At 42.2% G+C, this 14,898-nt stretch overlaps 2 protein-coding genes across 3 annotated transcripts in view; both read left to right on the forward strand.

The window, feature by feature from the left end:
- The window catches only part of eif3ea (eukaryotic translation initiation factor 3, subunit E, a), a 31,062-nt gene extending 22,707 nt beyond the window's left edge, over positions 1-8,355 (forward strand). The window contains exons 10-13 of the mRNA XM_044359025.1: positions 618-727; positions 6,317-6,419; positions 6,894-7,028; positions 8,178-8,355. Of these exons, the coding sequence (XP_044214960.1) occupies positions 618-727; positions 6,317-6,419; positions 6,894-7,028; positions 8,178-8,213 (384 nt within the window). The 3' untranslated portion in view covers positions 8,214-8,355. The remainder of the gene's footprint in view (positions 1-617; positions 728-6,316; positions 6,420-6,893; positions 7,029-8,177) is intronic.
- Positions 8,356-8,455: 100 nt separating this feature from the next.
- The window catches only part of rspo2 (R-spondin 2), a 67,639-nt gene continuing 61,196 nt past the window's right edge, over positions 8,456-14,898 (forward strand). Inside the window, exons 1-2 of one of the 2 annotated variants that reach the window (XM_044359026.1) lie at positions 8,456-12,079; positions 13,468-13,783. In XM_044359026.1, coding sequence (XP_044214961.1) covers positions 13,684-13,783 — 100 coding nt within the window. In that variant the 5' untranslated portion in view covers positions 8,456-12,079; positions 13,468-13,683. Of the gene's footprint in view, positions 12,080-12,767; positions 13,230-13,467; positions 13,784-14,898 lie in introns of those variants that run through there. The other variant, XM_044359027.1, reaches the window with a different exon arrangement.

Consider the following 14,898-nt stretch of genomic DNA (forward strand, 5'->3'; position numbering starts at 1 on the left):
GGTGATCCTGCACAGGAGAGCTGACACTGATACACCGGACCAGATGAAGGGTGATACATCACAAACAATGTGGTCATCTCTTTGGTTGGCGCCGTTCTTACTTTGTTTAATGTGGTGATTGTAGAATTCAAAGATTTGTGGTTGATTGGAAGCACCTTGCGTGACCTGGGATTTATGATGTATAGAGGAAAATATCATTTTGAAAACGTTTGGCAAAAACTTTTGATGACTTAAATGTAGCCAGTATTTTCTTCCCTACTCTGTTTTCTTGACAATATATTAAATTTGATTATTTTCTCTTTTGTTATGATAGGAATTTGTTTTCAGTGAACACATTTTTTTCTTTAATTGAATAAGACATGAATTTTTAGAAGCAAACAGATTGAAACTTGTAATGCTGCACTCATGACTTTCCATTGCTATTCAATCTCAATGTCCCAGCTTGATAGTCCTAATGAGTCTAAGAAAAGCTCTGACTTCTGTGCGTATTGAACTGTTTTTCCTCGCTTGAACCTTACATTGTTGTAATAGAATTTGTGAGCTAACCACATCTGACAAAAATAAATCTTTGTATAGTATTTACACTGCTTTAATGTCACATGCTTTCTGTCTTTTAGGTTCTTGTGAATGACTTCTTCCTGGTCGCTTGCCTGGAAGACTTTATTGAGAATGCCCGCCTCTTCATCTTTGAGACCTTCTGCCGAATTCACCAGTGCATTAGCATCAGGTTAGTCACTTAATACTGTCCAAACAACATGAAACTTAACATTTGCAAGTTGTGAACTTCTCATCGGTGGCTGCTGTATGGAGACACCAGAGCTATCTTGACCACCTTGCACAAGAGAATCCAGACAGACATCCCGAAAGACTAACAGGAAGTAATATGCTATCTTTAGACATTCAGTAAGCAGGAAGTAAGAACATGGGCTTTGTGATGAGTGCAGTTTTCCCACAGATAAGTGTTTATTGCCTCTTCCTCACACAGCCATTCTGACCCTACACATCTGAGGGATTAAGTATTGTGAGGTTTAACTGCTTCCAGGTCTCCACAGGTTGTGCTGCTCACTAAACCTTTAAGACCACCTGTTGGAGGCCAAATCGTGGACAGTTTTCTTCCAGGAAGAGGTCAGGGTTTAGATGGCTTTAGATGTTACCAGCTGCTCTAGCAGACAGGAACATTTCAGCTCCTTTCGGTTTGGTTAGATGGAGGTCAGAGGGTTCTGTAGGTCTCTATTGACTCCTAGTTCAAAATCCAGTATAGTTACATTAAAATAAAATTGACCTTGGATGCCTACCCAAAACCAAGAAATTGAGTCAGTGCTAATTATAGTGAGCATTCGCGGAGAGAAAAAAAAAAAAAAGATTATAGTAATTGTCTGCAATTAAGAGAGATTATAGGATTTGGCTGCCTCTTAACATCAATTTTAGAGAGTGACAAAGATAAAGACTGAGCATTCACCCTTCCCAGCCATTAATCCTTATCTTTGTAAGGGTGGATTTGTGCTTGTTGCTGTAACTAATCTCCGATATTAGGTAATGCATACGTTGTGCTCATGTTTATCCTGGTTACCTCACTAATTTATAGTACAAATTTCCCAGTGCTTTCAGAATGCTTTATTCATAGTACGGCCCCTCAGGTACGTGGTGAATGCTGAAGATTTGATGGGAGGTCTGCATTGAATATGGTCCACGAACACATGATGCTCAGTGGAAAGAGGGAATGAATTACTTCTGTTGACACAAAAATGATTGCATTGACTGTTATATAGAGCCGTGGAGGTCTGTAGTCAAGGTTGAACCATGGAACATGATCAGGCCCTGTCGAAATCTCCAGTTGCAGATTGTCTGGAATTGATTAGGAGTCCTGGTTCTTTTTGGCAGACTTACTGCAATTGGATCCATTTACTTGTTAAGGACCACAAAGGTTAGTGGTAACACTGAAAGAGGAAGTAGAATGGTGATTTTTCTACTTTTCACCTTTTTTCTGTGTCTTTGGATCTCTGTGTGTTGCGGTTTGTAAAGCAGAAACGCATATCAGGGGCAGTTTCAGGGATTTCCGTGTTTATTTTTGTCGGTGTTATGACGATGGACAGAACATATCTATTTTTGAAAGACACCCAAATTCCAAGTCATTAGTCCTCTACCCAGAAGCCCTCTGCACCCAAGCGTGGACTCAAATGAATTTGATGGCTGTTTTTAATGAGGACATTTTTACAGCTGTTGGCCATGATGGTTTCACAGATATTTAGCTCGCCTCTTGCCCACAGCTTGGGACACAAAAGTAGACCAGAAGTTGGCGTAATTGAGTTATTTTATGCAATAAAGGCTTATGTAAAAAGTACTGTAGGCAGTGAAAATGTGATTCAGCCTGTGCTCGTAATTGCATACACACACATCCTTTTGTCTAGACTTTTCAGTGTCCCTCATGTGTGTTTCAAATTTGGTTTTGTTTTCCTTGTTTGATTTACAGAGTTTATTCCCATAGTCCTTCATGAATTTTTCAGTGGCAAGACCCTGCTTTGACCTCGAACACACACTTGTCCTTTGACATTTTAAGTAAATGCTTAAAACGTGATAATTTGGGCAGTTTTTTCCCCCTCATCACTACATTGTATTTTTACAAAGCAGCTTACTGGTAGTTGGATGGAGTGTCTTGTGTATTTGGATGTAACACTGAAGATCTTTCCACCTCACAATTGAGTCATTAAAAAAACCACACCATCATTTCGGTTTCCCCGAAAAATCAATTTTACCCCAAGCCGAAAAAACGAGGTTGCTCCAAATGGCTTGGAGTCTCCCAAACTCTTCATATGTTAGTGTTTAACAATGCATTCATTTTAGGCCAGGCATGTTAAGAGGGGGGATACTTTTTTGAGAAGGATCCCCCATCCTCCTCTCTCCCCTAACAGAGTCAGACCCCAGTGTCTGACCCCTTTCTTCAAGTGTGAGGTTGGTATTGAGATCCACAGGAGTCCCTTAGCCTGAAGTCGAAAACTCAGGAGCCAGGGTCGAAATGAAAGTGATCCCCTCTCCCCTAAGGAACAGGATCATGATTGTGTAAAATAAAACCAGTCATGGAGGCTGTCTGCTTGGCTTAAGGGCCAAAGGATGTCAATAGTGTAGGTTGTTAAGGTCTGACCCATTCCCTGCTCCCTCTCACATCTCCCTCCTTTTCACTTTTATTTCTTCCCCCTCTTCCCTTATTTTTTTCTCTGAGGTCTAAGTAGGGGTAGCTGCTGTAGACCTCTGTGAGACAATGAGATAAAGTAACCCTGCTCTAATATACAAATGCCCTTCCTGGGAGGAAAACATTGCCAGACTTTCTTTTATAAATTAGATTAGAGGAGTTTGGCTGGTACAGGCCAAGGCCCTGGGCCCTTCTAGGCATTCTGTGTTCCTGTGTTATGCTGCAGATATCACGTTTAGAGGGGTTAGAGGTTAGCTTAACTCCCCGGTGAGGAAACCAGATCATGTTTGTTTTGATCATCATATCTGACCTGGACTTGACTGACATGTGCCCCCACTTTACTGAATTGCCAAACAAAACACCCAGTACCCCTGCACAGCAATCACTTAATCACACGGGTAAAATCGGAACCAATAACAAATAGGCTATCATTCGAATTTTCCTTAGATTACTTGATAGTTAGGTAATAAGTGAAGTGTGTCTCTGAATGTCAGTGAGAATAATGTAGTGGTGCTTTTAACAGGTGTTCATTTTTGTAGTTTTTACATTGTTGTAGAGTAGAATATGGGGTAGGACATAGTAACAGAAATGTCTGACTGTAATACAGTCTGATACTAGAGCTCCTCAATAAATAAATACCTAAGTGGTCAGTATTTGTTGACTGTGTCAGACAGACCATTTATAGTAGTAGTAATTTTTGATGCAGTAGTTTGAGTTGTTTGATTGCAACATATTGTAAGGTGTCCACTTACAAGCTCCTCAAAATGAGCCATATTAGGTCATATCTGGTTTTCAATGTGAGCTACTTTTCATCAATGTACCATTTGCTTTACATTAGCAGTATGTAGGCCTGCAGTCTAAATGTGGCCTTACTCTAAAAAAGTGTTGATGTTGGTAGTGTCACTCTGTGATTGCCGAACATGTGTTATCCATCACAAGCTAAACTTGAGTCATTAGACAGCTGACACTTTTTCCGAACTTGTTAGGTCCCCAATAATGATCCATAGCAGCAATTTTGCTGTCACGCATCATTTTCCACAGGTTTTGATGACCTGAAGTGTAATCAGCTGCCCGGCAGAGCGAATGTCAGTTTGTTGGTGTGAGTGACAGGTTGATCAGAGACTCTTGTGTCCTTTTTTTCCTCCTCTGGGCTGCTGAGATACGTATGAATCAATCAAACCACAACTGGTGTGTTTTTATTTTTTTTTTAATCTCGTTATCCCCCCTCCTCCATCACTTCACTGTGGTGAAAGTGTTGAGAGATATGCACTGTCACCAAACCCTATTTTGCTCATTATGCTGAGGTAATGCGTTTTATTTGTTGTTTATGCGTTTAATGCCTCATCCAGACACTGACATCATTTCACTTCCCTTCTTTATGTGGTTTTGCCACCATTTGACAAACATTCATGGGTTAGAAAGCGGTAGTGTTTCTTTTTCTTCTTCTTCTTCTTTTTGAGCCTTGAGGTAAGACAGACATTATCACAAATCCCAAATAAGATTACTTCCCACCAAAAGAATGCATTAAAAAAGTGGGACTCTGAGGGGGACACTTGAAGTCCTTAATGGTGGTGTTGGGATCTGTGTTTGCAGAGCGATGGCGTGAGAAGTGGTTTGGTCTGGGCAGATTCTAGCTTACTCACTGGTCTGTTTCACTGAAGGAGTCTCTCCAAATGTGATTAATGGAACAGGAAGTGATCATTAGTGGGGTAAATTGTTTTTTTATAGGCCTTATAACCCCTATTATTTTGTACAAAAACACACAGGCTATACACTATGACAAATTTGTACCTGAAGTATTTGTGTGAGTGAGGTTTTTTTCAGGGGTGGGAGGGGTCGGTGTCTTGCTTTTGAGATGAGAGGTAGGGTTAGTGTAGTAATTGTGGGCAGTGCACAGAAGGGTTGGGGATATTTATTGGGGCCCATATATGAAATGTGGAAGGCGTGGAGGGTGGTGGGGGTCAGACAGGAGGAAGGGGGCAGGAAATGTGGGGGGAAGGGGGTCTAGATGGGGGTATCGAGGGGGTCTAGTTATTTTGAAAGCCACAAGGGAAGCCAGCTGCACTGGGGAAAGCATTGGATCAAAGAATGCCAGCCACCCTCATACCTCCCTCCCCTCTGCTGTGACACATCCACGTCTAGCTGTATCAAAGAGCAGCCCACTCTCCAACCTGGCTTTCATTTAGAAGGACAGTCACTGGTCGGACCAGTGTGTCATGATGAGCTATAGCAGCCAGGTGGGGTGAGATTGTGTGTCCTGGACAGAGGTACAAAAAAAATAATAAGATAAGTAACCACAGAGGCTCACAACAAGGGGTAGTCCCAGCACATCTAATTGAGTTAGTCATACAAGTCTGTAAATCAAGCCCCCATTAACAGAGGACCATTAGAAGTGTTTTGAGTGTTTCATGTTATACAACTGTTGCTTGAAGCACAATATGTTGGCCATTTATTAACACTGTCAAATAAAAATAGTGACAAGTCATTTGGCACCTAATGTGTAGCATTCATCATAATGTAGTGAAGTGTTAACAGAGTTATTTGGTGCTGTTACATATTTCATGTATGCATCAACACTTTCAGACATCAGCCCACTTAAGATTTAAGTCACTGTATGTAAAAGACTAATATGACAAAGTGATTTGTAACACAAGAGAACGACTGAAATTGTCCTGAGCAGATTACCCACCGCATGCTGGTAAACACAACAGTACTCGATCAATACCACAAATGTGCCAAAAAAGCTTTTGGGAATTTGAGTGTAATTTGTTTATGGTATGAAATGTCTTCTTTTAGACATGGGCTTTCTCTTATCTCTCTGTTTTGAATAATGGAGACAATATAGTGGAATCAATAAAGCATATTTAAATGAATGGTCAGCGTAAACATCATGTTTTGCATCACAAAACCCAACGCACCAGTGATTTTTGTTAAAATGTTCTTGTTAAAACTGCAGTTGAAAGTATTTGTGATTATGAGGTCTTCACATATAGTATTATTGGTCTTTTGCCATCCTTGGGTTGCATTCCTTTAATTTTCCGAAGAATCTGCCCAGTACTGAGACAGACCTCACCGCCCTTTATGTTGCCTCACAACCAGGTTAGAGCCCAGTGTGTTTTTTCTCAACAGCATGCTGGCAGACAAACTGAACATGACGCCTGAGGAAGCTGAGAGATGGATCGTCAACCTTATCCGCAATGCCAGGCTGGATGCCAAGATAGACTCCAAACTGGTGAGACATTTTGTCTTGTTCTTCAATCACTCAGCTCAGTACTTAACTAATTAATCAAAGTGTTTTAAACAGCCCTTTGTAAATTGTGGGTGGTGATGACAGTCACAAACCAGTTTTAGATGCTCCTCCTATGTGACTTCAGAGGGGTAAGAGGCATTATTTGTGTCCTGATTTTGTAATTGAAGGTTACACTGTAAGGACATTGTAACTATAATATCACACCCTTGTTAGGTCCCCTTCATGTGGATCCATGTTGAAGTTGCATGTTTTGGAGTACACGTCACAGCAGTTCTCTGTAATCAGCAAATCATAGCCCAGTCCTTTCAGAATGACATAGAATTATCTAGATGTTTCTACAGTAGATGTGAATAAGACCTGGTTGGTGTCTGTAGGATGGTGTGTCTGCAAGACGAAAGGCGATTGGCTTATTGGTTGTTATTGTGATCTGTTGTCTATTTTTGTCCGTATTCCAAGGGCCATGTGGTGATGGGGAACAACGCCATATCACCTTACCAGCAGGTGATTGAGAAGACCAAGAGCCTCTCATTCCGCAGCCAGTTGCTGACCATGAACATTGAGAAAAAGCAGGCCCACAGCACCAGGAACGAGGTGAGTAACGCACATACTGTACATACAAAATGCACGCAAACCTCCACTCCCACCGCGTCGCTGAAGGCAACCAACCCACCCTTAACCGATCAGATTGCTAGAAGGTCAACATGAACTCAGGGCAGTTCAAAGCGTCTCAAATGATCAGCTCAGAAGAACAAGGCTAAAGAATGTTGATGAACAACCATCAACAAAAGCTCTCTTTACACGAAATAAGCCAGTAAGAGCAAGTTTAACAGAGCTAACGCTTTCATCCCTCCATTGCTCTTCAAAGGCCTAATGACAAGGTAGATTCCAAACAACCATAAAACGAGGCCTTAGCACAGTGACTCAGCTCAGCAATGTAAATAAGGTGGACCCTTACACTGGCTTTTGGTGAACATTACTCAAAGCCTGGAGTTCCCTGCACTTAGGACCTGTTGCAGATGTCTGGCTCAGGGTCCAGTCATCCCATTTAAGTGTGTTTTTGATGTTGACCTTGTGCTTTTTTAGTGGTATGTAGACTGTTGAAGTACTACAACTACCCAGAATGTCATAATCACGCACATACTCTGAACTGGAGCTCGCCACTCCTTGAAGACAAGGCACATCTGTCAAAGCAGATTGATGGGTCGGTTCCCTCGCCCGACACCCGACAGCACCAAGGCCATGGAGTTACAATAGACATGTTAAAAGTTCACCTTTTAACTGTGCAGCTCTTGAGTGACTATCTTTTGATGTGCTCAATTACCCTCCTCCCTATTGTTTGAATATCTGCCGCAGGAGTGCAGCCATAACCCTGCTGTGCAAAGGCACCCCTCATTAAAGAATTTTTGTAATTAGACAAAAGAGACTGCAAACAACTCACAGAGCACCATTACATCCTGCTGTCCTCAAGGCTACAAATCACTTACATATAGAGAACATTTACTGCCTGCCATCTGGGCCGGCTGCTTAGGGTCCCTGTCAGCTCTCACAGCCACCCAGCGCTCACCAACAGAACACACACATTACACATTCTAACAAGGAAAACGTCAGCGCTTAACTGCTTGCACATGTATGTTACTTTTTCACATTTCCCACAATCGACAACAAAAAAGTTTTGTTTTGATTGCTCTCACTGATCTACAAATGGTCTAATTTGATGTTTTCTTCACGCTTTTCTTCCAGACACCAAGCTGGGCAGGTCAGGAAAGCGGATTTTAACGTCACAAAGAAGACGAAGGCATCCTACTCATATTACATCTTTTTTTTCCACACTTGTTCCTCAAGGAGCACACAGCTCTCAGTACTGTTTTGCACTTGGTTCAAGTCATCTCCAATTCAATAAAAGTGACCAACAAAACCATTTTCACCCATGATTGCCTTATTTCTGGACATTACAAACGGCGGTTGAGGTTTGAGTGGTCAGACTTTTTTGTATCAGTATTACTTGATGAAGTTTTAATGTGCGCATTGAGTCACCGAGTGGGACAGTTAAGACTGCTGTATGTGATGCAGCTCATGTGTGCGCAGTAATGATGAATGGCTGTTTAGTCTGTTAGTTTTATGGTGTTTTAGTGGTGCGCTTCACCGTGGCAGGCAGTCTCGCTGAGTGGGACGTCAGCTGAAGGGGGCAAACAGAGGTGATGTACAGTTACCAGTGGTCACACTCTCTGCCAGTCATCCTGCCCATCTGACGACATGAGGGAGCCATAAAGAACCATTAGCCAGACGGACACAATCTTTTTAATGTCCCACCCCACCCCCGCTTTTCTCTGCTTTTGACCTTCTCATAACTCAGTCCTCTGCCTCTCCCTCCCTCCGTCTTTATCGCAATTGCTCACAAACAGGCTTTCATTCTTTCACATGCCTTTAATTTTCCTCTACTAAACAAGGATTTTATGTAAAAAAAAATACACCTGCTTTACTGCTTTAAATCAAAAGTCTGGAAAGTGCAAAAAGTGTCCCATCACCTGTATGTACACTTCAAACACAAACCAAACAAACAGACTCTTTAACAGAAGTATGACATTGTTTTCATCAGAAGAAGAGATTGAACAGACCAATAACAGGTGCTGTCTGTTTCTTATTCTTTCCCATAAAGCATCACAGAGCAGCTATGAGTGCACTGTAAAACAGAAGTGAAATGTGACAACCCACTCTTTCAATGGAAGGGTTCGCAATTTATTTTCTTTAGACATTCCAAATAGGCCTGAAGAGTTTTCAGCCCTTAAACTGAACCAACCAACTACAAGATAAATCATGACAATGTGACCACAGAAAATGTGCAAAACTGTGTCCTTAAAAATCTTTTTAAGAGTGAATGAAGCCTTGCTGCACTGCTTCATGTCACTCAGTACTGTTTTACATGCATGTGAATTTATGCAGCTAGTCGGGGATCCACGCACGGAGAGCGTGAAGCTGCAGTCATTCACCACTGCTCTGTTTTTCTTTCCATTTGTTTTGTTATTACCTATAATAAGTCAGTTCTGGCTGCCAACCGCAGAGTTTCAAGGTGGTAACAGCAACATGTCAGAATGGGGGAGCTCACTAAATGTGTTTGTGTCCCATGTATTCAGGAATAAAACATTAATTCTTACTTAAAAAAAAAAAAAGATTAAACCAGACCTACAGTAGGTGTTGACTTAAAGCCCCTGAATATTTCAACAGACTTCAGCTGAAAATGTTAACATTTTTCTTAACATTTAATACGCATGATTAAATAAGCAACACTTGATATTCAGGAAAAAAAAGAAAATAAGCGGCCTTTAAAGGAGCATGTCACGATCTCAAATTTATTCGTAATCTTAAATCCCTACGGGCTGAGTTTTTATGGATGTTTTGACACTATTTTTCCGCTTTGAAAACTTGGAATTCATTGTAGCCGCTGTGAATCCAGACTGACTACAACCACTGTTCTCTGAAGAAGCAAAAAACAAACTTTCCACAGTCGTTCAAGCCTAGTTTCATATTCAAAATTTAGGTTTTGGATGGTGTGTTGCTGCAGTACCTTATGATTAATAATTAGATTCATGATTGTTTCACAACCTTGGATACAGCAGTTGACAAAGCAATCTCACCTTAAGGGCTATTTAGTAGCTTTTCTGGAGCTTTTGGTCACTTCACATGACTTTCATCAACATGTTTTTTCTGAGCACTTTCAGGACTTAAAATCCACATTAGTTTGTAAACTCAAGTCCAAAGTTCATTCTTTACCTTGTGAACAGCAGTCAACATAATCTCTCCTCAAGATCCATCTGGTAGCTGCTCTGAAGCTTTCGACCATATCACATGATCTTCATCAGGTGATAGTTTGACCAGTTGTCATGCGATTTTAGATGTTCAGATTTCCATTTTTTTTTTTTTTTTTTTTGCCCAACGTCAGGACAATCTGAAAGCTTCATTTGCTGAGGAAGATAATGTGATATTATCAAAAGCTCCTAAATGAACCTGGAGGTCTGAAGTCAGGTTGGTTTCATTTATAGTCGTCCAATATCACAAATCACAAATTTGCCTCATGGGACTTTTACAATGTGGACAGCATATGACACGCTTTATCTTTAAAACCTTGATTCAGATAAGGAAAAGTCTAAGAAAAAAAAAAAAAAAAGACTTTAACAGGACAAAACAAAACTTGTCAACTACATTTATGGCGACTATAAATTGTGTTTTCACTTATGGACTTTAATGTTTCCACTTTGTTTGTTAATGTCATGCTCCATTATGTCTGGATTTCTGGATTTTGCTTCTTGCCATTTGGAAGCACAAATACGGAAAGTTGCTAAGTATAACTTGAACTTTCTCAGTTTCCCTCACTCATCCTCTCCTTGACATTTTCTGACTTAGATGACCAGTCTGAGCTGGATCTTTTTCTTTTTTAAGTAAAGTGTGACAACAACCCACGCTGAAGACCATCCAGTCTGGATCTCTGATGAAGAGAGTATACAGCAGCTCCCCTCATTGCTGTTATGGCATTGAGGGCTCGGAGCCAGACCATCCAAATGCTGACGTCACCTCCACTTCTGTGCACTGCAACGAGGAGGGAGGGAGGGAGAGAATAAAGTGATTGGTTTACCGGCCCCCTTCTCCATGACACATCATGAAAATAAAAGTGCTGGAGGCCTAAATTATCACATTCACCTTAACAGTGCACTCTCAGATGTTGTTTTAGAGAGGAATCCAAACCAGCAGCACGGCCTGCGGCTAACAGCCCTCCTGACCACAATGTCTGTCACTGCTCTTTGGATAAATAAATAAACAAAGTCAGGACAAAGGTCACTACAGGTTTTGGCAAGGAAACTACCATGATTCCTTTTTTTTTTTTTTTTTCTTTTTGTGAGATATATTGTTAGAGGTTTTCCCCCCACATATTTTTTTCAATCAGTTCCAGTGATGAAATGGAAACTTGCACTTGTGTGTGTGTGTTTGAGGGAGTTTGTGTTTTACTGCCTGAGGCTAGAAATCTCTTTTTCACTGGTTTCCCTGGTGTTTTAAGTACGGATCAGTGTAAAACCAGCGTGTAAATGAAATTTTGTAATGTTAAGATGGAACAGTCTGTGTGATCTCTGTGACAATTTTATTATCCAGGCTAAAAATAGATTTTTTTATTATTTTTTTTTACTCAAGAAGCTGTTATGTCTCTTAATAAATACACACGGCTTGTATGTTTTTTTTTTTCCTTTTATGAAAGGCTGTGCATTTGTCCTGACTTCACACTGATGAAGCATTACTCACATGGGCAATATTCTGTAGCTCTTACAGGAAAATAATTTCTTGAAATACATAAAAGATTAAGTGCCACACCTAGTGGCAGAAGGGGGTAGAGCATTCACAACTATTTCAATTAGGATGTGGAGCAGTTGCTGGAGGTGATAAAATCCTATCATGGAGCATTTTTACGCATCACTACACTCTGACTCGTTTATTTATGTCAGCTCTGAAGCTGTGTCACTACCTCTCACAACACCGCTGTCACATTTCAGCTCTGATTCCTAACTATTCCCTACAACGAGCTGCAGAGTTGACGAGCAGCCAACGTTTGAATGTCACAGAGCAGTGCCAGCCAGGCCCCTCGTGTCTCTCCTCACAAGGTAAGTTGGTTGTAACTGAAGAAGAAGGTGACCAACTCAGATTGTCTCCACTTATGAGGTCGCGTGGGTCAGCGTGAAAGGCCCCCGGGCCTCGAAAAACCCCGAAATAAGTGAATGATTTATTCATGCTCCACAATTACAGCCTCTCCAACGATTATCATTAATTTCGGAGGGTGGAGGGGTGGGGGATGTAGTCCTGGGCGCGCAATAAAAGAGGCGTGACGAGATGGTTGATTTGCGGGCCCACCTCATTACACACATTATGCAGATAATTGCTTTTTTGGGCTAGCCTCTAATTATTCAATAGGTCTAAAGTCAGCGGAAGAAAACTAAACCAAGAGAGTGTGTGTAGCGGTTCATTTTTGAGCTCCGGCTGAACTTTAATTTCAACCTTATTACTGAAAATAAGTACTGTAGTTTGGTGATGGATGCATAAGGAATTGGGATCCTCACTTGGATGTGAAATACATATCCACTAGCCTACAATAAAGTCACTATCACAGTTCCACATGCACTAAAAAAAGATCACAGTAACTTTCTTCTCCTTAGAGATGTTTCCATCTAAGCGCAGAGCAGCTGTTTGCGCTCACTAGGACCCAGGGGCAACCTCGTACCGGCCAGTGTGGGTGAGTGTGCGGGGTGGAGGGGGGGGGGGCGAGGGGGGTGGGGGACTACACGAAATGTCATCTTCAACATCTTAAATGAGAAGAAACAAAACTAGAAGTCTCCACACGTGACAGCAGCACGACGCTATATGAGGAAAAAGGCAGCAAGCATCAGGACCAGTTGGGAGTCAGTCACCGCTCAATCTCAGCAGCGCGCAAAACGCAGACTCACTCACCGGCTCTCGTTTTCCGCTTTCACCCCCTCTAAAGAAAGCAACACATGTGAGTTTGTTTCTGCTGCGCTACAGGACACGGACGGGACAAGCTTGAGTGAGGAAACGCAGGTAAACGGAATCTAAGCTTTTACAGAGAGGAGGAAATCCCCCCCTGCTCACCACCTTTTTCCTCCTCCTCGGACCTCTGTTCTCTTCTGGAGACACAAGTTTCTCATACAAAGAGGGATGCTGCATGTTCCCGAGCCGCACTTGCACTCAGAGGGAACCTAAAAGTGGACCGGAGCGGAATTACACTTCATCTGATGCAAGGTATCAGACCAACACGTTATTTCACGGAGCGTCTTGGCGACTATTACGCACGGTTGCGCTTATTTTTTGGAGGGGGCGTTTGAGCAGTACGCATTGCCTTTACATCTGCGATTGTTCCAACACATTAACACACAGTATAGCTATTAATTTTTTTCACCCCACGTATCATTGTTTTAGGTAGGTATTGATTTCGTTACAACTGTTATCACAGTAACCTCCTTTGTTATTCTCCCCGCAGCGCACCAAAACGGACACTTTTATTGACTGGAGGATCAGCGCGCTTCATAAAATGATCCCAATCGGCGACGAGATACTATGTCGCATCTCGTCTGATGTTTGACACATTTGAGGGTCGACTAAAGAAACTGGAGGAGGACATTACAGAGTCAGAGAATTCATCCCAAGCCCTGCTGGCACCTTTTTACTGGAGTCCGAACAACAGATCGCCGTCCAGATGCAGTTTCGACTCTTCTCATTTGCCCTGATCGTATTGAACTGTATGGAGTACAGCAACTGTCAGGCGCCGTCGCACCGCTGGAGGAGAAACAAAAGAGGTAACACGGGGTTATAGCCTACAGGTCTTACAGCAGCATCCAGGGAGTGACTTTAACAGATGGTTTAAGAGTTTGTCTGGGTTACAGGAGGCAACGGCAACAATCCTTAACACACATTCTGCGAAAGTCTCCCTCTCATATGTATGTATGGATTCTCTGTAGGTTCCGATAGAACGCAGAGCGCACAGAGCAGGCGGAAAGTCAGAAACAATGTGATTTGAATCAAATATTGATCACTACCTCTGTTTGATTTTGAAAACGCACAGGTGAGAGTTACCGATCCGCCACAGATTGTAATTCATGAACATTCCAGAAAATCACGCGGAAAGAAAACTGTACTCTATATTTAAAACACATCCCAGTCTTGCAACACCTGATGTAACTTATTAACCTCTCGAAAGAATATTTTTCCACATTATGTAACTATTTCAGAGTCGGTAGCTAATGCGTAAAATGTGCGCAAAATTGGCCACGCGTGTGACTCTTCAAAATTAATACTAAAACGTGTTACGTCAGTGAATTGGCTAATCGTATTTAAAACATGCTGTCAGACGGGCTATTAACGCCACTTCCCGATGTTGTGGCCCCAAAGTGCCCAACAAAGGGCGACCTATATTATTTACATGTGAAACTGCTAAAAAGCTGCTGGTGCGGATCCGTCTATAGAGAGCGGCGGCTTATAGAAGGGGAGGGGGTCGTATTGTGAGAGTTATTTAATGAATAGATACGGATTCCCCTTCCCCTGGCCTATGAATTGCACATCTCCACTCCAGCCCCCTAAGCTGGTTTTAATTGATCTCATAACCACTTTGAACAGTTGGTAGGAAACCCGCATAACAATCGCTCAGCGGAGGCGCAGGAGTTGAGGAGGGGATCAGCCCCTTTGTAAATACTACTCTATGCTCTGAATGAATGAGGAGACAGTGGGATTACGAAAAGTGGCCCCCGCCAAGCCCCCCTCAGTCCTGTGACATAACATATCACCAAGATCCTCAGGGTGACCATGAGAGTAGACTTGATCTGAATTGCGCACGGGGGGGGGGGGGGGGATGGGGGCATGCGGCGAACTACCGGGCACCAGCAACAGTCCGCGCGGTGTGTTAGTACAGTAGAAA

The sequence above is a fragment of the Thunnus albacares genome, chromosome 8 (genome assembly GCF_914725855.1).
Source record: "Thunnus albacares chromosome 8, fThuAlb1.1, whole genome shotgun sequence".
Classification (NCBI taxonomy): domain Eukaryota; kingdom Metazoa; phylum Chordata; class Actinopteri; order Scombriformes; family Scombridae; genus Thunnus; species Thunnus albacares.